The 26,337-nt window shown below is 28.6% G+C and overlaps 2 protein-coding genes across 4 annotated transcripts; one reads left to right on the top strand and one right to left on the bottom strand.

Annotated features, from left to right (window-relative positions):
• Window positions 1-3,641: 3,641 nt before the first annotated feature.
• LOC113853815 (phosphatidylinositol N-acetylglucosaminyltransferase subunit A) lies at window positions 3,642-26,337 on the top strand. Of its 3 annotated transcripts, XM_027484465.1 has the most exons (11): window positions 3,691-3,783; window positions 4,061-4,218; window positions 4,318-4,594; window positions 4,682-4,824; window positions 5,168-5,740; window positions 7,040-7,194; window positions 7,395-7,485; window positions 7,648-7,764; window positions 7,841-7,944; window positions 8,329-8,419; window positions 8,505-9,068. In XM_027484465.1, exons 4-11 carry the CDS (start codon window positions 4,705-4,707, stop codon window positions 8,589-8,591), a joined length of 1,338 nt encoding a protein of 445 aa, XP_027340266.1. In that variant the 5' UTR covers window positions 3,691-3,783; window positions 4,061-4,218; window positions 4,318-4,594; window positions 4,682-4,704; the 3' UTR covers window positions 8,592-9,068. The 3 variants fall into 3 exon arrangements, 2 of the variants coding, with proteins under 2 accessions (XP_027340265.1, XP_027340266.1); XM_027484464.1 differs by lacking the exon at window positions 4,061-4,218 and having other exon boundaries at window positions 3,642-3,783; window positions 8,505-9,039; XR_003502704.1 differs by lacking the exons at window positions 3,691-3,783; window positions 4,061-4,218; window positions 7,841-7,944 and adding an exon at window positions 26,150-26,337 and having other exon boundaries at window positions 4,317-4,594; window positions 8,505-8,813.
• LOC113853817 (lysM domain receptor-like kinase 3) lies at window positions 20,791-22,581 on the bottom strand. Its single transcript, XM_027484466.1, has one exon. It carries the CDS (start codon window positions 22,394-22,396, stop codon window positions 21,053-21,055), a length of 1,344 nt encoding a protein of 447 aa, XP_027340267.1. The 5' UTR covers window positions 22,397-22,581; the 3' UTR covers window positions 20,791-21,052.

Consider the following 26,337-nt stretch of genomic DNA (forward strand, 5'->3'; position numbering starts at 1 on the left):
CATGGAATGTTATTTATATTATACAACTTTGTTTGTCAGTAAAATATTTAATGAAGGGAGCTTTATTTGTTAGTTAAATATTATATAATTTATCATCTCTTAATGCAGATACTCTTTTAAAATATAACAAATATTGCAATAACCCTTAACATTTGTAATTAAATAGGACCACTTCATTCTACATGACGATAACAATTTAATCATTATCAACAACAACATAAATTAAAACTACATAAAACAACAACATCAACATTGCGAACTAGACCCAGTAGCATTTAAACATGTTATTCTACTATGGCTTTCTCCTCGGCAAAGAGTGCAACGTCAGATTCTTCTCATCTTATGCCTATCTATTTCATTCATAAAACATGTTGATTTTGGACGACCTCTTACTGTGCACTTTAAAGTTGGGTTAGGAATAAGTTTTGGGCCTTTATATATCTACCATGTACTTTCATTTCCAATGACTCCAAACTCTTTTTTATATACTTTGCACAACTCGTTTATCTTATAAATATCATTGACATAATAACACTAATCAATATTTTGACTAGAGCAAACATCAATGACTCGACGACATGAATATGTATTAGTCTGGATGTCACTACAATCACAATACAATCATAGTACCTTTGCTTGAGTTAGACTCTAAATTATTGATTGTTGTTTACATCTTGAACAAGAAAAGTTTTACTATCCGAAATATTTGTTGAATATCTTCGTCTATGTTATCTTTTCTACTATTTTCGAAGTCTCCACTTCAATATATTTACACAATCATTATTTAGTGCTTTATATGATATATTATAAGGAATATGCATACAAATTGACTTCTCACATGTAAATCTCACACCTTCATTTATGTTTGTAACAATTTCACCATTAAAGTACACCATTATATTTTTATTAATTTTTTTCTTCAACTACAATAAAATGGTCAAATTTGCACAAAAAAAAAAAAAAACACAAACAACAAAAATACAATAGAAAGTTTTAGAGAGGAGAGAATGAGGGTTATGGTACAATTTATCACAAATGACAATTATTATATATAAAATGAAATTTTTTAAAACATGAGTGATGATTTTATTTTTTAAAAATTATTCTAAGCAATTTTTACTACAAAATTTAAAACATTTTTAAAAATTCACCAGTGATAATTTTTAATTTTTTTTTTTTAAACTTGCGAGTGATAATTTTTACTATAGAGTAAAATTATTTTTTTTGACTTTCAAAATTTGCCACTTACGATCTTTCAAATTTTTTATATATTTTTTTAAAGTCCATATTATGATAATTAAGTAAAAAAGATTCCATATAAAAAAAATCCTAAAACTTATCTCTCATTTAATGATTTATTTTCATTTAATAACATGTGCGTATATTTTTATTATAATAAATGACACGATTTAATAATTAAATTAATAAATATTTATGATAAGGAGTAACATTTAATTTTGAGGTAATATTACTGAGAATTTAAAATTGAAAACGTTTTCTCCGTGCTGTGCCGTGTCATCTATGCACAGTCCGGAACGTGCTGGTCATCGCTGACGATGTGGGACAGTGTGTTTAAAGAATGGACCATCATGGAATCTTCAAATCGAAATTGGGACCGTCCTATGCCCTAACCCAATCAAATGATTACAGATCGATGTTGACATTTGATAGCATATTACAAAGATCATAACACAAAATCATCAACTAACTTTGCTAAAAAACAAGTATCAACAGTTAATTCAGTTTTTTAATCGCTCTAAATTGAAGTTCTGGTGGGCCGCAATTCCCCCCTTGTTTTTTAAGCGCTCCTTGTCCACTGCCCATTGAGGAAGAGCATTTTGTGCCTGTTTCATTTATTTCGCAAGCAGTATTTTTTCAATAATTTTTTTTCAAGTTAAAATTGTATTTTAGTATTAAAATGGGCTATAATCAATTTCCAGTAATTAAAACAAGGAAGTTTCTGGGTATTCTTTACTTAAATCGTGTTTGTGATTTTTAATTTTATTCAACTTCTCTTTATTGGTTGGTTTAACTTTTCTGCTTTTCTTTTTTAAAGTTGTCTCTGCTTTCAGTACTTCGAAATTCACATGCACGGCTTCCTTATATGATAGACGGAATTCAAGGCCATAAAGGTCACTGAGTCGTATCTTACGCATTTTTTATGTTAAAAAGGAAAATTGGTCGAATTTGCCCTTGAGCGTTTGACGGATTTATTATTTTAGGTAAAAATTCATGTAACTTGTAATTGTGAAGATTTGATTCTATTGTCCGTGAAATTATTTTCATTATTAATTTTATATTAATAGATAATAAAATTAATTATTTAATTAAAAAAGACGTTAATATTATATAATCTTTAAGATATTAAAAAAATATAATTATTAAAATATAAAATATTATTTCAAATTTATAGATATTATAGCAAACACCTGTTAAGATTTGTAAATACAAATTTACGTTTTTTTAAATATATAAAATAATTATTCAATTAGGTAAATTATTAATATTAATTTTATAATAATAGATAGTTTTCTTTTAAGTTTACAAGGAAACTTTTTTTTTGGGTGTATTGTGAGAGGAAAAAGGGTGCAAAGGCCCAGATTATACGATACTTATTGCTGATGTCAATTTCAGAAAGCATTTGCACGTTGAACAAAAATTATAAAACAAAGCTATTGAACCGTTCATGTTGAGGTTTGGGTAAATAGATCACCTACAAGGCCCAAAATCAAACTAATCCATGATAAAAAAATAAAATCAAACTAATCCAAAGAAAGTATTCATACTTATGACGATGCTGATTATTTTTTCCCAACACAAAATGGGGTAACATTCAGATTTTAAATAATTTATGCTTAATCCATCTCCTTCCTCTGAAAAATGTTTTTAATGTAGCATTCAGATTAAATGGTTTTATAAAATGATGTTCTCCTTACGAATTATGTATTAGACACCTCTATTTTACTTCGAGAGAAACTTTAGAATCATCACTATTTGGTGCAGTATTTTTCTTTGACTATTAAAATGAAATATAAACAATCCCTTTGTCATGCTATTATTATTATTGAACTTTCTGTTCAGAAATATCATGTAAAGATGCTCAAATTAGATCGGTAATACTTTTATAAGTCTTGCTATGAACTTAGTTGATTTACTTCCAATTGCACTGATACAACATAAATTTTGACAGAAATTCTATACTAAAAACAACCATATATTTAATTATAACTCCTCTAAAATGTAAAGTATATGTTAATATGTGTTCTTTTAATTTTTGATAAATATTTTAATGAATTTTTTTCTCGTATTTCTTTACATTTTCTTTACTCCTCATACTAAAGTTGAAAGACTAAATACAAATGAGAAAAATAAACGACCAAATATAAGATTTAATAAATTTATAAACTTACCAGAATTTTATACATATCATGCATACAACTATTTTACATATGCAACGTCTTTATTTATTTTGTCGAAATTAGTGAGATTATAAATATTCGTCTCGATCGGATTTTGATATATTGTGACTTTTGCAGAGCTTCAAAACCTATCTCACCTATACTTTGGATATTAAAAAAAAAATACATTTAGTAATTTTAAAAATCAAAACGTTATTTTTATAATTTATTACTCGAATTTTGTAGTTAAATTTTTCTTAAAAATTCCCTGGACCTGGAATTGCTTGGACCTGGGAAGTTAGAACCCTAGCCTCGGCTCACAACTTGCTACAGCAACTCTGGCTCTGAGTCGAAGGCCATCTCCGTTGGATCTCACAGCTCGCAGGTATATGATCATTGTTCCAAGACTTTGTGCTAATTTAATTCAACCTGCTTTTATCTATAGAACGTTTAATTTTGGATTCCATAATCGTAACTTTCCATGTGCTTGTTTGAATCCTTTTATGAACCACACATACATGAAAGTGAAATAAGAAATAAGAGAAAAATATATGCATGCATGATATATATGGAGAGGTGGGCTTAGAAGTTCAGGAATGGACATGGGGCTAAGTTACCTCTGAAAATGCAAGTGGAAATAAGGAGTTTTGTTTTGTTGTCAGGTATTCTGTTAATATTTGTGATTATAGGATTTTAGTAATCCGTGCGATCTGTTTGACGGCATGAAGAGGTTTTTGGAATGGATCAATTGATGGTGAAGATGAGTATTATTATTACAATCATGTCTTGAATGGAGTGGTTCAAGGGATAAACCAGGGAGGTAGGGACTAATCATCCACATGTATGTGTAGAACTTGTGTTTGACTGTGAATCACCACTCTTAAATTTTATTTCAGTTATCAAATTCCTTTTTTGGCAGGGATTCTGTTATCGCACTCAATACACATAGTTAGATTTACAAATGACGAAATTAAATATAGTAAGAGGGATACTAGCTACTTCAAGTTATATTTGATCAAGGCACCAACTCATGGCCTTCAACGCCACAAATGATAACACAAATTTACACAAGATAAAACTGAGTGCATACTAAAGAAAGGAACATTGATAGCACAAGCAGTGTGCAAGTGCCTCTGCCATCATTTCCTCCATTCTTGATCGTGTTAGGGTTTGCACAGCCTTGGTGAGATTGAAAGGTAACTGCATAGTGTGATCTATCTCTCTCTCTCTCTCTCCCTCTCATCATCATCATCACCATTATTATTATTGTTGTTATTCTGCAGCCATCTACGTGTGAGGTGAAATAATGGGTGATCCCCAAAAGCATAGAATCCTGATGGTCTCAGATTTTTTCTATCCCAACTTTGGTGGTGTGGAGAATCATATATATTATCTCTCACAATGCTTGCTCAAGTTAGGCCACAAGGTCAGCCAATATTTTTTTTTATTTATTCAATTTGAGTTTAAGTTACTTGTATATCTCTCACATTTGATGAAGCTGAATTCAACTTTCAACTATGCCAAAATGAATTCAGTCTTTTCCTTTTTAGACACGCAAGGGCAAACTAGCAATAACAATAGATAAAGGTGTAGTTAACAAACTTATTGGATATTCATGTTCAATAGCATTTTGGATTTAATTATAGATGGGAATGGGAAGTTTATGCAGTAAACATAAAGTACAGGGGAAGGAGAGTAATTTACCCTTTTTTCTTTCTTATGCCAAAGTTGTTTGTAATGATGTGATTTCAAAGAAAATGACTATTCAGGTGGTGATTGCAACGCATGCTTACAGAAATCGATCTGGGGTCAGGTATATGACTGGTGGTTTGAAAGTCTACTATGTTCCATGGAGGCCTTTTGTTATGCAGAACACATTACCAACCTTCTATGGATTACTACCAATTATAAGAACTGTTCTTATTCGAGAGAGAATTACTGTGGTGCATGGACATCAAGCATTTTCAACATTTTGTCATGAAGCTCTAATGCATGCAAGAACCATGGGATATAAGGTTGTGTTTACGGATCATTCGCTTTATGGTTTTGCTGATGTTGGGAGCATCCACATGAACAAGGTTTTGCAGTTTACCTTGGCAGATGTTAGTCAAGCCATTTGTGTTTCCCATACAAGCAAGGAGAACACAGTGTTGCGGTCAGGTTTGCCACCAGAGAAGGTTTTTGTAATACCTAATGCTGTTGACACTGCCATGTTCAAGCCAGCAGTGGATCGTCCCAGTCCATCGGAAATAGTTGTTGTTGTTATTAGTCGATTGGTTTATCGGAAGGGAGTTGATTTGCTAGTTGAAGTCATTCCAGAAGTATGCCGATTACATCCCAATGTGAGTTTATGAAAACATTGTTAGTTTGTCTTGCATAACTAGGAAATTTGAAACTTGAGTTCTTTCTTACATGGAGACAATGCATAAGCTAGGGGCCCTTTCAGAATGCTCTGGCTTTATATCATGGTGCTTAAAGTTGCAAACTTTAGTTTGATAAAATTTCCTTATAGTGTTTCTTTGGTTGCTCTGTTTAAATTGTAGATGCTTTTGAGAAAGCCTGACTGCTTTTCAAAGCTGCTGTTGGCATATCAAATATATGCAATTTCTTAAGAACCAGCGCCTTTTCTTATATTCTAGCTGTATCATTTCCTAATTTGTGCTATATACTAAATTATATCTGTTTTTGTGGTTTTAGATACTTCAAGTTTTACAAGAATTTTTAGCAATTGCTTATTTGATAGCACTTAAGAGTAGCTTTTATCAAATATTCACCAAATAATAATAATAATAATAATAAGAAGAAGAAGAAGAAGAAACAACCTCTTGCTACTGATTATCTGAAGCTTTTAAAAAGCCACAACATTCCCTAATTAATTCTTTCCATGTTGCTCTCTGATTATAATTGGAGAATTCCCTGTGAAAAATTGATGGAAAATATGGAAAAATGACTCAGGATTTTACTGTGGAAGATGGTCCTACTTTCATGAAGAACTTCATAGGGCACACAGGAATGTTAGCAAAAAAATACTTTTGTTCATTTTGTCACTAATTGTTTGTTATCAATGAATTTTTATCATCTAACTTGAACATCATGATAGATAATCTAATTTCAAAATTTATGTTTAAATGGACATAAAAGGATCTAGGCTCCCCCCAATTTCCCTTTCAAGAGATTAGGGTAAAAATATATGAATTAGCACAGTTACTTGGGGCTGTATTCAGATAGTATATAGATATATCTTTTGAAGATAGTATGGTACTTTCGTCAATGTACACAGCACTGAACCTTTGAAAATGCTCTAGGGTGAGTTTTCTGTACATGTTTACCAAAAATAATTTTCTTTATAATCTGTTATATTAATCTAAATATCAGTGCTGAAATAAAATTTGGTTGCAGTCCTCAAGTATGTGTCAGTACTTTGATGTAAACTTTTTATCTATTTGACAGATAGCTCTGTCTTGACCCTTTTAGGCATACATTGTCATTACTTTATAGATGTCTTCATACAGGATGCCAGCACCAAATGAAATATGTAAAGCTTTGTACAGGAGTGATTTTGATTAGCTTTCCTTTTTTTTTTTTTCCGTAATAGTAGGCTTTCGAAGGTAGAACTTATATATCCAATTATCCATTTGAAGGTTCGATTTATAATTGGCGGCGAGGGACCCAAGCGTGTGCGGTTGGAAGAGATGAGAGAAAGGCATTCTCTTCAAGATCGAGTTGAAATGTTGGGAGCTGTGCAACATGCACAAGTTCGATCCGTGCTGATATCTGGGCACATCTTCTTAAACAGGTTTGGGTTCCTTAACAAATCTATCCTCTCTTTAACCTTTACAACAATGAATATATAAATCTGTTGTCTTCTAATTCTGGAAGTTGAGCAATTCTAGATGCATGAGTTTCTTTCTTTGTGAAATGATAGGGCTCTCCAATTTTGAACTAGTTACATTGCATGATCGCAAATCTTCATTAATAATGTTTGCACTGTTTCAGTTCCTTAACGGAAGCTTTTTGTATAGCCATATTAGAGGCTGCAAGTTGTGGATTGTTAACCGTCAGCACACGTGTCGGAGGAGTTCCTGAGGTAGATGCTACAAATTTCCTATACCTGTTTAGTACGAGAATATATACCTTTTATATAGTTTTGTGGAATTTTGTGTATGAGCTTAACTACTGAATTTATTGTCAATTCCACAATTTTGGAATGCCTCAGGGCTTGATATCAATTCACTTCATTGCTATATAGGTTTTGCCAGATGATATGATTGTTTTGGCAGAACCTGATCCTAGTGAAATGGTGCTTGCAATTCAAAAGGCAATATTTAGGCTGCCCAAAATTGATCCTCAAGTCATGCATAATCGAGTGAGTTTGTAGTTTAAATGGTCTTTCTGATGCATTTAGTGAGAAAATTAGTTTTTTGTTTATGTATTTTCTGTAGATGAAAGAACTCTACAACTGGCATGATGTTGCCCAAAGGACTGAAATTGTATATGATCGTGCTTTGAAGTGCTCCAATCAAAATCTACTTGAACGTCTCTCACGGTACACTCTAAACATCATAGGTTCAATTTGGTTGTAATGGCAACACATAGTTGATAGTTGTAATAGGAAGTCCATTGTCCATTCAGTTTTAATTATGTGATTTTGTTAATTATTTGAGCATCTTCGTTTAATCTGTTTGTAACATAAGCTAGTTGATACTTGGTAAAGAAATGTAAGTTGAGAACTTCACTTGAGAGTCCTACTAACATGGCAATTCTTTTGATATGGAGAGTGATTCAGATAGGAGGAATGTGAATCTGATTGTAATAATTTATAGATTTTCGTCTTTATTTAAAGGTTAATGCCAGTTCAGTATTAAAGCATACTTGTTGTAATGAATCAAGGTGATACTTTTACCAGTGCTAACAGTCTCTGTTCTTTTAGATACCTCTTTTGTGGAGCTTGGGCAGGCAAGCTGTTTTGCTTGGTTATGATTGTTGGTTTCTTGTTATGGCAGCTATTGGAACAATGGCAGGTAGGCTAGTGGTCTAGCATGTGTTTGACATTTTCAGCTTATTTTTGTTTTGATGACCATATTGATTGCATATCTCCGTTATTAGCCTCCAGATGATATTGAGGAGGTGCCAGATTTTACTCTTCCACACAACTGTGATGAAGAAATGTTGAAAAATAAAGCAGTGAAATGAGTAGCGTTATACATTATTTGGGTGAACTGCTGAGTGTTGTTTTGCCAGTAATCTGAAATGCTGAATATCATAAGAATACGGATGGTGTTCCATTAGCTGCATCTCATCCCAGTTCTCAGATCTTGACACGGAAATAATCATCAATTCTTTTTGCAAGCACATATATATATGGCTCAAATTAGAGGCCCAAAGTATGCCGATTGCCACAAAGAGAGCTACAAGGTATGTGCTAATTTGTTATTAATGTTGTAAGCATTACTTTTGTTGTGTTCATTTGTTCTGTGAAATAAAGATTCAGAATAATTTTTTGTACAAGAGAATCTTTGATTTTAATAAACTTTGGTCATCTAGAAGTAATTCTAGAGTAATCCAAATGAGCATTAGTTCTTTATATGAAAAGAACTTTTTGCCCTCCTTTTCATGAAATGAAAATGAAAAACAAGATTAGTCAATAAAATTTTTGAGATATAGTGAAAGACCAAAGAAAAATTAAAAGGAAAAAAAATCTCTTCTCAATGTGTTTAATTATGATTTCCATTCCAAGTACAACTTAATTAATTAATGGGAAAAAATTTATGTCCCTCTCTTAGTTGATAGTTTTTTCTAATTAATATTATTTTATAAATAAATTGAGAATAATGAGGAGATGAATTGATTTAGCCTGTTAATATTACATGACATATAGAGTCAACAACTAAAAATGTTTGAAAATTTGAACTAGTGTTAGGTGTAGCTACAACCTTGTTGTCATGCCTTGTACTCTTACATTTGGTATTGATAATTCCGTTACCTTTCTAAGATGCACCCTCCAAGTCTTCTTTGAATACACTAAACATTGGATTAAAAATTTTAAAACACCAAGTTTCAGATGGGTGACATTAAATACTCAGGCTTAATTATATTCATTGGAGTTACAAGAAGTTTTAGAGAGAGTTATTAAAAGAGATCTATTAATTAATAATATTTTTGAGAATTTGATTTTTTATTCATGCATTGACCTTGATTAATTCTCATTTTAAAATTCCAAAAGAAACATACTATAATTAAATTAAATCCCTATCTTTGTAATATAATATAATACATCTAAGTAGTAAAGATTCTCTTAGATAAGCGTTTTTATATAAACTTGCTGCAATTGAGAGTAAGGTATTGTGGATATAATGAGTTTAGTAATAACAATTGTATGGAGTTGGGTCATTATTCTTGTTTAATGAAAGGTCTTTTAGGCATGAAAATCAAAAGGTTTGATTCCAAAGACAATAATAACCATCATTTTAAGGTGAACAAGAAAAGTCTTCGTGTTCATTTATTGACAACTTGTGCTACTTGAATCTTATAACTTAACCGTGAGTTAGGTTACAAGACAAATGTTGAAATCATTGATTAGATTTTACACTATGCTAAGTCATCAATTATCATCCTACCTATGCCTTTTGAAAACAACTTGATGCCGTAGAAAGTCGTCTAGGAGGATGCTACTAATCTTATAGAGGTAAGAACAAAATAATCTTCTCTTCATCCTTTGAGCTAGAGTTTGATTGGTTGGCAAATTTTGATTTAGAATTTTTTTATAGCTAATCTAATCATATATTAGTGGTGATTAAAATAGAAAGATTACGAAGTTAACATGAAGTAAAAAATGTTAGACCAAGGAGTAAAATAAATAAATTTAATAGTAATATCAGCATTTTGCAAAGGAGAAATTTATATAAATATCTTAATTATTAAGTCTTGTCTAGGTTCTTGTTGGATTCTTAGTGTTTATTTTTCAGCCTGAACTCCTTAACAATAGATTGAATTGAATTTTGATAACTTTGTTAAAAATTGTTTTTTCTCATTTTCACTTAAATGGACCTTTTTTATGTGATAATAAAATAATAAATATTAATAACCAAATTTTATTATGAATAGTCAAGATAAAGTTATCAAAAGTTATATATTAATAATTTAATTTAACTATTTACATGTAATTATATGAAATATTTCTTGAAAAAAATCCTCACTATACATCTCCTTTTTGGTAACTTTATTCTAATGTGGCAGTTTAACATGTAAATGTTAATAAATGGTTGAATGTATTAAGTTGGCTGCTTTATAATCGACATCTCACCGTATGAAACAACTTAATATAGTTGACTTTCTATTTTGATTTCCATTTATTAATATAAAGAAAAGTTTACTCAGATCTTTAACACAATTTGGTTTAAAGTTAAAAAATTAATTCTTGCATTTTTTAATGAAAAAATACATTTTTATTAAAATGTGTAGTTTAGATTAATTTATACGTCTATTTTAATTATATTTATGAATTTAATTTTTTTTAATTAAACAAACATTAAAGAGTGTAACTATAAATTTTCAACCCATTATGAAAAAATTGAAAAATCTATCATTATTGTATAACTTGGGAAATAATTTCACTCATTAGATTTTAGTTAGAAATTGTTTAAGTTATTATTATTTAAAAAATAAACTATTGATAGATTTTGGTTAAAAATTGATTTTACGTTATGAGAATTTGGATAATAATTTATTATGATTGATAAATTTTGATTGAAAATTAATTTATGTTACGATAACATGAAAATAAATAAATTTTTAACTTTCAAAATTAATGTTATCTCATCTTAGTGAATACCGTCTCTGGTCTTTTTTTTATAAAGAACAAAATAGAGAGGGGGGGGGGGGGGGTTGAAACATAGGATAAATTTGAAATTAATTGTTGAATTTTTTCTATACGGTTTCTTTTATTATTAAATGTGTGTTTATGAAGCAATAATTATATGTACTACAACTTTTAATATTATAGGTATTTTTTGAATAAAATTTATATTTATAAAAAATATAACTAATTTAATTATTTTTCTTATTCTAGTAATTTAGTTTTTTATTTCTTATAAAAAGAATTGAAGAAAATATTATTTTACCTTTTTTTCCTTTGAGACATCAATAAGTTTGTTTTGTTTATTTTATTATTGTCATTTTTTAAAATCAATGAATGATTAATTATTTTTTGTAATTTTACTTTAATATTTTCTTGGTAAAGATAATAAATATGTGAAATAAGTAACATAATAAATAAATAATATAATAAGAACTAAAATAATAATTTTTATTTAATTTAAAATGTTAATTATTTTTATATTTTTTGCATAAAACTTTAAAGGATTGATTAAGTGTTTGGTCTTGTAAAAAATGTGTAATTTGGACTAGTTTCTATAAATTTTTTGTAAAAATATAATTTATACATTTGCACAAACTATTGATTTTAGTCTCTTTACCTAATATAACTCAACTAAAAGTTAATACTTGGCTATATTTAATGGATAATTTCAGTTCAAGAAACTAAAAATTCTAGTTTATGAAAAAGTAAAATTATATTTTCGTTAAAAATTATAAAAATTAAGTTTAAATTGTACAAATTTTGTAGAAATTAAATACTTAATTAACCCAACTTTACATGTCAAAAAACAAAAATGGAAGGAGTACGATGCCTGAAGGATACTTCAGCCCGTGCATTGGTCATAAGTTTTAAATGTCGTTATAACACCATTATGCAAGCTAAAATCAATGAATAATTAATTTTTAAATAATAGCATAAGAAATGATAGGATATAAGAATTGAATAAAGATAACATTTAAAAAAGTAATAATAAACTTTTATCTTATGTTTAATGTACATTAGGGTAATAAAAAAGATAACATTATGTCATCTTATTTAATGTTTGAAATAAATAGGAGCAAGATATAAATTATGCTTAAATAAAAAAAGTATTCTTTTATCAATTTTTTTTAAAATATTCTTATACATGTATGATATTAAATTATAATAATTTTCCCCAAATTTAATCAAATTTTTTTATATAAAAAGTTATAATTAAAACAAAAATTTTAAATTATATTTAATAAAATGAGTAAATATATATTTTATAAATATTTTTGTCTATAAAATGTTAAAAATATATATAAAATATTAGTAAAAGTATAATAAAAAAAATTAATATGTCACGATGGGTTTTAACTTATCATCCTTTCAAAAATAAGAATTTAAATTATGAGAATAGGATAAAATAACTTAATAAGGTAAGCTATCATGTTATGTTATTCAAAAAATTATTCAAAAAAAAAACTAAAAATTAAACATGATTAAAGAGTAACGCTAATAACATACTACTTAACATACTTTTTGGAGCACAATCTTTATTATTAGTTAAAATTTATTAAAAATTATTTGATTCTCATTTTTTTCTCATTTATGCATTCATAATTCTCTCTCAAATTTTCTTTAGTTTTCAATAAATTTTAATCAATAATAAAAAGTGTATTAAACAGTGTGTTACTATTTTTTTATTAAAATAAATTATTCTATCTTGCCAATGTCATCATATCCTGGCAACTAAATGAACCCTTAAAGTTTTATACACAAATTTAAAATTTATGAGCATTTTAAATTTAATAAAAAATATAATATTAGTCTTTTTTATATTATTTATTTAATATATTAATAATTTTAAATATTAATTATCTTTACCAAATAACTACTAAATAATAAAGTAAAATTGTAAAAAAAAATATTTATTGATTTTAGAAAGCGACAATAATAAATAAATAAAACAAACTTATTAAAGTTCGTTATTTTTTTTTTGTCGTAACGTAAAATTAATTTTTAACTAAAATTTAATGCTAATGATTAGTTATTTCCGACATTTTCGTAACATAAAATTAATTTTTAATTAAAATTTAATGATAGTGATAAATTATTCTTAAGTTGTTGCAATGTAAAATTAATTTTTAATCAAAATTTAATGATAGTAATGAATTATTTTTCAAGTAAATTATATGATAATGATATATTTTTTATTCTCAGTCGATTGAAAGTTTATACACATTTTTTTTACTGTTTATTTCATTTAAAGGCGAGTAGAATTAATTTTAATTTCATAAATAAAATTGGGAGATATATGAGTTATACATTTTAATAAAAATGTAATTTTTTTAAAACTTTAATCCAAGTTGTATTTGATGGAATCTACTGACAATTTCAAATATTTATTTATGTTGACGTGTTTATCTACTAAGTAGAAAATAAATTTGCGCAAATGGAGATATGCACGTGTTCAGAGTTTTTTTTTTTTTTTTTTTTAAGTAAGAAGGATTCTGTATAATAACGTGTAAATAGTCATGAAGTTTGGCTATTCACGGTAAAATTTTGTTATTAATATTTATTTATTTATTTTATTATTACATAAAAAGTCTATTAATGTATTAAGTAAGAAATCTTTTTAAGTGAGGAAGAACAAATTTAATAAAGTTATTAATATACGATTTAATTTGTTGTCAAAGAGTCAATTTTAAAAAATAAATATTAAAAATCTAGCAACAATTTAAGTAAGACTGAATAATTAAGATAATCATTTAAATTTTTTCACTTTAAAATGCTATTACTATTATTTATTTATTTTGCACTTTTTTTTCCAACATCTTTCACTAAACTTCATAACCTCTCTCTCTCTCTCTTTTTCTTTTTATCATCATCACTGAAATTTAATTGCATTAGTTATCAAAAAATTCTAATTCAGAGCTTCCCAAGATATCAAAGTTGGACTCAAAGGGTGGAGCTAATTGTTCTATCCTTATTTCTATAAGATTGGTGAGATCTTCATTAGCAATTGCTTCTAATGGCAACGACTCATTCTTGGGAGGATTTGGTGAAAAACCATTGCCTATGGCAGCGATAATTGATGGTTCAGCTTGGTGTAAGAGCCATTCAATAGTCTTACCATCTGTTTTGTAGCCTAGCTCATGAGTGAGTTGAAAGATTCGAGCAGCACAAGTTGTTGATAAACGAACACGACGATCTCTTCCATTTACTTTAGTGTGGCGGTCTTTGTTGCCTTTAGAAGCAAATTTCTTGGTTTTCATGCTTGGAGAACATTCTTTCCTTGAAGAAGAATCTTGACTCCCCTCCATACAATTTTTATTTGTTGAACTCTTTGTGCCTTATTGATAATCTACTCTCAACCGCAATAGTAGGTTTATATAATCTCTCCTCTTGAAGGATATTTACTACTCAGGTTTATTTTATTATATTATATTACAAATGCCATTTAGAAGATAAATATTTGACTATATTTTTTTTAGTTTCAAAATAAGAATTAATAATGGCCAATGCATGAAAACTTGAATCTTTACTCCTGCCACGTGTATGTAGTAGTTATTAATATTTTTTTTTAACATCATTGTGTGTAATTGCAATGGTATTATTCATTTAAAACTTAATGTATTAAGATTTCAACCTAATGTTTATTGTATTCAAAAAAGACTAAAAACATCTTTAAAAAAGTAAGTAAAATTATTGTTACTAAATGAAAGAGTGTAAGACATGACAATTAGATTACGGTCACAGCTGGCACTGATGATAAAAGTTTTAAACATTCTTAGTTGTCGGCTCTATATATCATATAACATTAATAAGCTAAATTAATTCATCTTTATCCCCACCATATTCATTTTAAATTTATTTATAAAATAATATTAATTAAAAGAGAAACATAAATTTTTTTATTAATTAATTGCATTGTACTTGAAATGAAAATTATTATTAAATACACTAAGGGGATTTTTTTTTCTTTTAATTTTTCCTTCATGGTAGTCCAAAATTCTCAAATTTGTATAGGCTAATTTTTCTTTCCATTTCATAAAAGGGAGGGGGAAAAAAGTTCTAATTCATAGAAAAAGTAGAATGGAGATATGCATTAAGTGTTCAAGATTAAAGGTAAAGATGTAAATAGGTCAGACTGCGCGTAAGAGGTCTAACTTATTTAAGGCCTATCACGATTCATTTATTAAAAAGTTCAAGTTTAGACTTTTGAAAAAGCCTATTCAAATAAAGAGGTTAGATTTAAGTTTTAAAAAAAATTAGACTTGTTGGAACAAGCTAATTAAATAATTATGTTATATATATATAATATAATAATTATAATTATACTATTATAGTATCAAAATTAAAATTTATTGTAAAAAAAACTATTAATTAAAATTTTGTCTAATTTCTTAAATATTTCAATCCATTACTAAAATTTATTATTTTCTAATTCCTATTTTAATCTTTTTTAATTTAAATACTTTTTAACTAAAGTATAATTATTTAAAGTCATAACTGTATAAACAAAAAACAAAAGGTGTTGTTGTGTCACTTTCTCTCCTTTCGTCTTCATTGTCATTGCCACTTGTTTAGAGGTGTCATGTTAAAAATTACTATTTGATATTCATTATTTTATGTAGTGACATTCGTAAAGAAGTGAGGAGTCTTGAAAATATAGTCATGTTAACTTTTGAATTTTTTGAAATATGAAATTTTATAAAATTATTAAATATGGTCATGTTGAGATATGAAATATGTGAAACTATTTATGTATATTTTTTTTATTAAACATAATATTTAAATATAATTATTTATTATATGTTTTCTATTTTATTAATAATAGGCCTTTTGACCTGTTAGCCCGTTGGCTACTAGTCCATTAGTCTATTGATTCGTTAAATTTAAATTGTTAGTATTATTTGAAAGTTGTAATGTTAAATAGGTTATTGAACCTGGTCAATCTTTTAAAAAGACTAGACTAAGCCTAAAAATTTGACCTATGTCAGGTTATAGACTTAAGTTTAGGCTCTTTATTTTGTATAGTAGGTCAGACTCATTTAATCTTAGGCCTAACATGGCCTAATCCATTCTCATCCCTATCCACAACCTACTTGCCTAGTTTAGATAGTTGCCATAAAACCAACAATCATAACTAAGCAAAATAGCTTGCCAGCTTATGCCCAACAAAAGAGGTATCTAAAGTAGTGTTTGGTTAAGAGACAAAGACACGTGTATCATGTTTAGCTTGGTTAAGAGACAAAGACACGTGTATCATGTTTAGCTAGTGTCTCACTAGAAAACAGAAACATAGAAGGACACGCGAAACACAAATTTGAAGGACATGAGTGTCCTAGTTCTAAGAACACGGATGAAACGCTACCTAAAACAACAGAGATTGTTGGCACTCGAAGAAGTATCACCTTGATTCATTACAACAATTATAAATAGTAATTTTTTTAAGCTTAAATATGTTATTGATTCCTATAAATGTCGGTAGTTTTGTGATAAGTCCCTATAAAATATTTTTTAAGATGTAGTTTCTAAAAAATTATAAATTTATGATTTAGCCCCAGCTGTTAACTTCCCTTTGTTAAGTGCTGAGTTAGCAACAGAAAACTAGCTCAACACTACTATATGTCATATTACGTCATTTATTTTTATAATATTATATTATTTAAAATAAATATTTACAAAAAAACTTTAACATATTTTAAATATTTACAAAATAAACTTTCTTCTTTCTCCCCAATCCCTTCCCTTTCCAACCAGCAGAAGCCCCACCTTCTCCACAACCCTAACCCTCACTTCCACTCCCTCCTCCTCAACCCCTCTACCCCCACTGTCAACCTCCTGCAGTCCCTTCCCTTCCCATTCTCCCACTTCCAAACTCACCCTTAACCTTCACTTCTTCACCATGATCCTCACATTCATCCCCTCCTCCTCATACAGTCAATGTGTGATCTCAAATTCAAAGTCACTTTTCATTAACAAACACCAAACAACTGCTCGAAAATCCATTAATTTTCATGGTGATTTGAGTGAGGGGGGAGAAATTATATAGAAGGAGTGGATCCGAGATGGTTAGGCTTGGACTGGGCGAGTTTAAACAAAAATTCATAGAAGATGGCGTCATTTGAAGAAAGGTACAACAATAATTGATGACTTTGTAAGCTTGAATTGCTTAGGAAAGCTAAGGTTGGTGACTGTCTAAGGGACTGCCACCATAGCTGACGTTATAGGAGTTGGAGCTTCGGAAAGGAGAAAAAGAAGAAGAGGATCTTTTTATAAATTTTTAAAATATGTCAAAGTTTTTTTTATAAATATTTATTTTAAAAAATAAAATATTATAAAATAAATTACGTGATATGACATGTGATAATGCTGACCCAGCTCAACACTTAACATAGAGGAGTTGACGGCAAAAACTAAATTCTAAATTTTCAACTTTCAAATGACTACTTCCTAACAAAAAATTTCATAAGAACTTATCATAAATAACTTACATTTATAAGGACCAATAACATATTTAAGCTTTTTTATATATGGAATTTGAAAAAATAAAAAATATATATATATATATATATCAAAATATAATGTTTTTGAACAAATTGCAAAACTATGAAATTTAAGCTGTTTTTAGTATAAATATTGATAGAACAACAAAAAATTACTAAATTTTAAAAATTGTCACTCACAAATTTCTAAAAAATAATAAATTTTCAACGATGATTTTTGAAAAATAAAAAATCATTTGTGACAGTTTTAAAAATTAAAAAGAAATCTAGCAATTTTCTTGAAAAAGAAAATTCACATTTACAAATTTTTTTTCAAAACGCTATATTTTGGCAATATTTTATTTTTTCCATAAAAAATGACCTCTCATAAATAAAATATTTAATTAATAATAATATTATAAAAAATAAATTAACAAATTTTAAATTGATATAATAAAAATTGCTTTATATGATAATTAAAAAGATTAAGTATTTATTTATGTGTTAAAATTGATTATATATAGTTTTACATTTTAAATATAATAAATATTTTATTTTTTATAAAAAAAGTCTTTTTTAAAATATGTCTGTGCGCGTTACATAGAAATTAAGATATATAAAATTAAGTAAAATTATTTTAGGAAATTGTGCAATGTATTGATATTTTATTTTACAATAAATACACATATTTTAATGATTAAATAATAAAATTTTATATTTTGTAAATAATTATATATAAATATATAATTTAAAAAATATTTTAAGTTAACTCTATAACTATAAATAGTATGCATTAAAATAATAAATATTTAATAAAATTAAATAATTTTTAAATATAATATATTTTAAAATAATTTATTCTTTAATGTAACAATAATAATTAAAATGTCAATGATTAATATATATATATATATATTTATAATCATAAATTTAAAAGATAATATTTTTAAAAGCAAACTCTAAATTTGAAAGAATATAAAAAATTAAGATATTTTTTTACAAAAATAATAATATTTTATTTGAAAAATAAAAATTTATGTGTGATAATAAGAAAAAATTGAATAATAACTTTAAGGGTCGTGTAGTGATAAACATAAATAAGATATAATAATATATTGATAGATAACAGAATTAATAGTTTAAATTGAAAAAAATGTTAATACTTTTTTATTTTTAAAATATTAAAGAAATTACAACGATTAATCTAGAAAAATATAAAATACCATTTCAAGTTTTTAGATACCTCATCAAGTACCTTATTTCATAGGTCTCTCTTTTTTTCTCTCTTTTCTATATTTTATATATTTTTAATTAAATAATTTATATAATATAAAAAAATTAAAATTTAATTTAATAAATATAAATAAAAGGATAATTTTATCATTTTTTTATATATTTATGTCATATTCTTATTTCTACCAAGTTTGCATCAAATATTTAATCTAATAAAAATTTATCACGCTTTTATTCTATCATACTCTTATCCTAATCATTATAATCCTATTTTAGTCATCAAATAGACTCTAATCTTCAAATTTTAAAACATTGTTAATAAATATATAAATAAAAAGTGTAATTTACAAATTATTATAAATTAATTTTAATTCTAGAATATATATGTGGTAAAAGGAGAGTAACTCCACTAACGCTTCACTTCTCAAATAATAGATTTTTATTTATAATATAAATGTTGATTATTTATTAATTAAGAATCAAATGTATTATAAAGATACGATTAAATTATAATGTAATTTCTTTAACTAAGTTTAATATTTTATATTCTTAAAAAATTATACAATTAGTTAAAATATATACTTAGTTCATGTAGTTAACATATTTACAAATTAGTTTTATGCTTTAAAATTTATATTTTAATTCACATACAAATATTTTATTATGTGTTAATTTTTTTTCTATCATTAACGATATTATAAGGGTATTAACAAAATATAATAAATTTTTTGTATAAAAAATAAAATATAAATTTTTAATGTATAATAATTAATTTGTAAATTAGTATTAATGGTAAAAATTAAATGTATAGTCTAATCTATTAGTATTTGTTTCAATATAAAAAAAATTATAAGTAAACTTGTGCCAACATAAATAATAATTTCAATACTTGTAATCTCACTCACAAGAGACTTATATATTTGAATTTAAATTTATTATTTGTATTTTAATATTATTGAACAAGTTATCCTTATATATATATATAACAACACAACTTTTTTAATATGATATTAATTATGCAAATTAATAAAATGAAATTATTACATACAAATTATGTGATTTTTTTTTAAACTCAGGTGAGTTTAGAAGTTGCATGATCACTTAGGAAAATAATTAAAAATTTTAAAATTTGTGTATATGTGATTTGAAGTTTAAAAAAAAATATTATAGAAACATCCTTATATAGTAATATGTGCTTAGACACTAGAAGGTGAGACTGTAAATTTTAAATATATTTTATTGGTCAACCATTCTGAATTTAATGCTGTTTATAAAATATAGTATTCTATAAGTCATGTCACAATCGATCAGCCAAACCATTATATGCAGACACCAATTATGACGACAAATTGAAAAACAAAAAAGACAAAAGAAAAAATTGACAATAAGGATTTTTGTTATATATATAATTAAAAATAAAAATAATTCAGCGATCATTATACTTTAAAAAATAATATCTTATTATTGATTTCTAAAAATAACAATACTAATAATAATAACAACAACAAGAATAAAAGCTATAAGAAAATTCACGTATTATTTTTTCCCTCTGTGTACGGAAATTATTTAAAAGAAAACGTTGAATATATAAAGATGGCCTCATTACTGTCCAAGGCGACTGAATCAAATACAATCTACAAATAGTTTGACTTTTTAAAATTTAACCGCGCAGAATCATAAACTTGAACAAGTTTTCAGAAAGAGATCCATTCAATAAAATAGAAGGAAGATTTCTCAGTTCTTTGACCTTCAAAATTAATACCTCAGCCCGTGCGTTGCGATTAGTGCCATCAAACATATTATATTCAACCTTTGAAGTTCAAACCTGAAAGCAAACTTTGTTGGAAGCAAAAGGAAGGATGTTTTACTTTACAGGAACAGATATTACGTTTAATTTCCAAATATAAAATAATTTGCCTATCTTTCTGAAAGTAACAACACTGTTTATAAAATATACATATTCCACCACTGGCATCACAATCAAACCATTGTATCCAAAATGAAAACATGGTCAATGTTAATTTTGTTCTCTCTGAAAAAACCAATTAAGAAATGAAAGCCGCCAATAAGAATAAGAACTAAGAAGAAACTCATCGAGGAACCAATGAAACAGAAATATCATTAGGCATCTTAATGCTCTCAGACCAATTCCGCGACTTCAAATAAAGCGTTGAAATCTTGCCAGCGACGCGTCCCATGTTGGGCCTCTTATCTGGATCCACGTGTACGCATTCCAGCGCTACACGTGTCAACCTCTCCGCTACGTCCACGGGAAACGAATCTTTCAGCCTCTTATCCACCCACTTCCTCAGCTTCCCTTCCACGCTACCCTCGCCGCCGTCCACGGCGGCCTTTGCCGTGTCAATCACCGACGTCCTCACGATATCGCGCGTCTTCTCATCCAACCTGAACTTCAACGGCTCCTCGCCGGACAACAGCTCCAGCATCACCACTCCGAAAGCGTACACATCGGACTCCTGAGTCGGCACGCCGGTGGCTTGAAATTCCGGCGACATGTACCCTCGGACGCCTTCGAATTGCCCGTTGTTGCTCCCCGATCGCCGGAATTGCTTGGATCTCGCCGGCGACGAGGGTTCTTCGGTGATTTCCCCCAATTGTTCATTCTCGATCTCGATTTCGCCGCAGAGCTGCGCGGCGCCGAAATGGCAAACCCTAGCGTTGAAGGAAGGCTCTGTGACGATGATGGCACTGCTCTTGATGTGGTTGTGAACGAAGTTGATGTTCAAACCCGTCTTACTGTGAATGTAATCGAGGCCATGAGCGAGATCCGTAGCTACCTGCATTCTCGACATCCACGTAGAAAGCACCGTGAAGTGAACGTTCCTCGCGTTGCGAAGGCAATCGGAGAGGCTTGCTCCGTTGACGAACTCGTAGACGAGGTAGATGTGGTCGCCGGAGATTGATGCGCCGAGAAGTTTTATGATGCTGACGTGGTGGCTCCGGCAAATGACGGAGAGAAGTTCTCGGAGCTGTGAGGTTTGGAGTTTTCGCCGGAACTTGCGCTGGAAAACAATGACGTCAGCGCCGCGGAGCGTGCAGCGCCAGCAAAGAGTAGAGGAGGAGTAGCGTTTGGCGAGGAAGTTGTTGGTGGCGACGCAGATTTCGGAGTAGTCGTAAATGTTAGGGTTTTCTGGGAGGGTGTCACGGAGGCTGGTGAGGGATGTTCGGCTTGAAATGGAGGTGTCGGAGGAGAGTCTGTAGCCGGTGGAGCCGCTGTAGTGTGCGGTGCTGCTGCCGCTGCCGCCGTAAGAGGTTGAAGGATTGTCGGAGAACGAAGAGGGGACACGTGTCGGTCTTGACGATGTGGTCCTCGGTGTTTGCGGGGCGCGTTGTGATTGCAATTGCGATTCCGATTGCGTGCGTGGGGTTCGTGTGGGATTGGCGGCGTCGATCGCCATTTTAGTCTTGCACATAGGAAAATGAAGACGCCGCAAAAGATGATCGATGGAGATTTAAATTTTGATTCAATTTTATTGATTGGTTTTGCCTAAGAACAAGCTCATTTGGATTTGGAGTCTCAATATTTTCAAAGTATTCAACGCTCATTAATCAAAAGTGCTAAAACCGAGCGTGCAAGTTGAATCACCTTCCTCGCTCAAAAGTCCAGGTTCGTTATCCTCATTTTCTTTTATATATAACTATAAAAATTAATTAAATATTTCTAAGATTACGATCAGCGTTCAGTTTAATCTCTATTTTTTCTATAATTTTAAAAGGTGGAAAATTAAACGAGGCAACATTTTTATACATAAAAAAATAAAATAGTTTATCATCTGAAAGTAAGAAAAGTTGCTAAATACAAATAATATTTATAAAAACCATGTGTTTTTATTTCATTTTAAAAATTGGAGTATGAACTCGAATTTGGTAGTTATTGTTTGGGATAATATCTGACACTGATTTGGGGATGAGCTCGAAATGAGTGCCATGTCGACCTTATCCCAGCGTGGAGTTGGGTAATGTGGACGCAGGAGAACTAATAAATCGGCACCCAATTGCCTCGGTCAGTGCCTTTGTACTTTCGGTGCTTCACTGTCATTTCTATTCAAAAAACGGTTCTATGGACTATGATGCAGATTTTTCACTTCATAAATATTATATTTTCAACCAATTTCTTAGAAAATTAAATACTCACTATGAGTGGCCTATCCGGTAAGTGTAAACACACCACACCAGCTTTGCATTGCTGTTTCCTTTTTTAAATCTCTCAATTATTCGCATGCCAGAATTTACAAGTTCCGCTAACTTTGCGAGTAAGCCACGCTTGACTAAGATAATAATTTCTCTAATATAATTTATTTAATCTGTAGAGAAATTTATTATACGAAATACAATGCACTTGAGACGAAATTTTTTCAACAGTTTTCAGTTATCTCGAGGTTATTGTTGCAAAGCAAAAAAGTCATTTCATGAATTTGATTTTAAAATGTGTATAAATTAATTTAGACTATATTTTTTTATTAAAAATTTGAGATTTTATTTTTAAGCATAAAGCAAACATTACAATTACTACGGTTTTATATTTTTGTCTAGTATTAAATTATACTTGAACATATAAACCGACTCTCTTTTTCGAACGTAAAATTATCAATGCATCCTTGCAGTTTCAAGATTCTTTTAAATTTTTGTTTAATTTTAACTCATTCTAGAAAACTGATCACTTATTTTAAAATTTAATTACACACATGGGCTACACGCACCTCTTCAAGTTGAGTTATGAGTTGTTCAAGACGTCTTCCATTGACAGATTTTTAATTTAAACTGATATTGTAGTTTGAGATACTCTTGATTTAAACCAAGATTTGAGAGATTTAGTATCTATAAAATAATGATTCAAAATTAGCTAAAACCATATTAATATTTGAATGAAGTAACAATTCATTCGAGCTAAGCATCTCATCATATGATGTTATGCTACTTTGTCCACAATAATATAAGATTCACCCAAATGAAATTATATGATTCACCATCTATATATAATTTTTCTACTTAAATTCTTACAATGGCCATTTGTTCTAGCTTAAATGCTTAATTTCCATGCCTGCCATAGACGACTTTCAAAACATCAATGCATGTTGAAAGAGAAGGTCAGAGATCAGTTGACGAATGCTGGGCTATGTTTGCATGCTTTTGATGTTTGGCAATTACCTTTAATGGCAATTCTGAAAGTCAAATGGATAAAGGTAAATCATTATTAATATTTTGAGGTCGGTTTTGTGTTTATAAAAAATATAACTGTAAAAAGAAAAAAAGTAAAAAATACTGGTTAAACGTATATTCAAGTATGATAATGTAAAGAATAATAACAATATATATATATGTAATATAATTCAAATATGATTACATTAGGTTATGGCACACATTTAGGTAACGAGGCTTGCTATTTGCACCCTTTCCCCTTTTAATATTATTGTAATACCCTTCACACCCGTTTTGATATTTCAAGTGCATAACCTAAGTACCTAACTTAATATGGCGACATTTCGGAGCGTGAAAGAGTAATCACTATTTATAATAGATATTTTAGGAATAAAAAATTAAAAATCTGTGAATAGAAAACAAAAAAAAAGATATTATATCATAGACCCAACAAGGGTTTAGGTCCAAATTCTTTTATTGGTGGGTCATCAAACCTAATTTGAATTCAAATTACATCGAGAATAAAATGATTTAAATGTTTTATGGATTTTTATTAATGTTATTTTTTCACTACCTCTCATTCAATATTCTTAAAAGAGTTAAAGTTGAGCTTTAAAAATAGCATAATTTTCATAGTTGTGGCTTGCTTTCACTTAAATTCTATACACGAGAAAACTCATTTAAATAAATAAAATAAAAGTAAAAAATAAAAATATTCTCCAATTATTTAATAAATATAAAAGTAAATAAGAACACAACATTATACATAAAACATTTTTATCCTTACAGGTGTAATTAATTATGTCTATGTATATGATGATTGGAAATTCAAAATCCTAAATTAGTCCATTTTGAATCCATTAGCACCAAAACATATAGTTACGATAATGTTATGATAACACAGAGTGATAATAATATTAAAATTTTAAGATGTATATATAAGAATTAAAAAAACTACTTAATTATTATTGGACAAAATTATTAACCTTGATCTTAAAACACAAAGCATTGTTTTGACGAAGCTCATAGATTATCACTAAATGCATGATACGAAATTGTTCTAATTTGATTAGTTATTTCAAATTTAAATATAAAATATAACTACATTAAATTAAATAATTAAAACTAGATACGTTAACGTTATCACTTATAATATTCATACTTGTTTCATGAAGAAGCTGTTTCCGCTACCTACAAATTTGTGAAAAATAATTTCTTTGCATAGTACCTTAATTTAATTTGTTTAAAAAATTATAAACGCTACTTAATTTGTTTAAAATTTATAAAAGTATTATTTTAATTCTTAAAATTATCAAAACAGTCATTTTAAAATATAATATTATAACATAATGGATATTTTAATCCATAAAACTATAACGAGTTAAAATAATTTATATTTTAAAAATAGAAATTAAAATAATATTTTCTCTTTCCTCAGATTTTGTAATTAAAATTTTCAATGGGTCTAACTCAAAATTTCCCTGGACCTGGACTTCTCGCTTGGATCTCGGAACCCTAGCCTGAGCTCACAACTCACCACTGCAACTCTCGCTCTCTGGTCTCCGTTTGATCTCAGAAGTTCATTTGTGAATTGTGATTGTCGTCTTAACTCACACTTCGCAGGTACATCATCATTGTTCTCAGACTTAGTACAAATTACGTTCAACCTGCTTTTACCCAACGTTTAATTTTGGATCCATGAGAGTAACTGTTAGTTGTTTGCGTCCTATTATGATGAACCACATCGTTATTTGTTTTTTTGTCTTAAATCGTTTAAAGATACATTACGCCCAATATTTCTACTACGTGAAAGTGAAATTAGAGAGAAATTATATGCATACATGATAGATGTGGAGAGGTGGGCTTAAGGTTCAGGAATTAGGAATGGGCAAATGCGAGGTGAAATTGAAATAAGGAAATTGTTTTTTTTATAACGTATTCCTGTTAATCTTTGTGATTTTAGGGTTTCAGCAATCCTTGTGCTCTGTTTGAGAGCATGAACTCCAGAGGATTTTGGAATGGATCAGTTGATGGTGAAGATGAGTATTAGTATTACAGTCATGTCTTGCACTTTATAGAAGCTGCTTTTGGAGTGGGAAAGGAGATAGAATTAGGCAATTGAGGGCTGTTGCCCTTGCAATGGTTCAAGGGTTAAACTAGGGACGCAGAGACTAATCATCCACATTTAGGTGTAGCACTTGTGTGATAGATATTT

This window comes from Abrus precatorius, unplaced genomic scaffold, assembly GCF_003935025.1.
Source record: "Abrus precatorius isolate BTA unplaced genomic scaffold, Abrus_2018 Scaffold11, whole genome shotgun sequence".
NCBI classification, from domain to species: Eukaryota; Viridiplantae; Streptophyta; class Magnoliopsida; order Fabales; family Fabaceae; genus Abrus; species Abrus precatorius.

Bases quoted from the DNA above. Each gene is read 5' to 3' on its own strand.
- LOC113853815 (XM_027484464.1), top strand. From the start codon at position 4,705: ATGGGTGATCCCCAAAAGCATAGAATCCTGATGGTCTCAGATTTTTTC. The intron at 5,741-7,039 runs GTGAGTTTATGA...ATCCATTTGAAG, and splicing joins TATGCCGATTACATCCCAAT to GTTCGATTTATAATTGGCGG. The intron at 7,486-7,647 runs GTAGATGCTACA...ATTGCTATATAG, and splicing joins GTGTCGGAGGAGTTCCTGAG to GTTTTGCCAGATGATATGAT.
- LOC113853817 (XM_027484466.1), bottom strand. From the start codon at position 22,396: ATGTGCAAGACTAAAATGGCGATCGACGCCGCCAATCCCACACGAACC.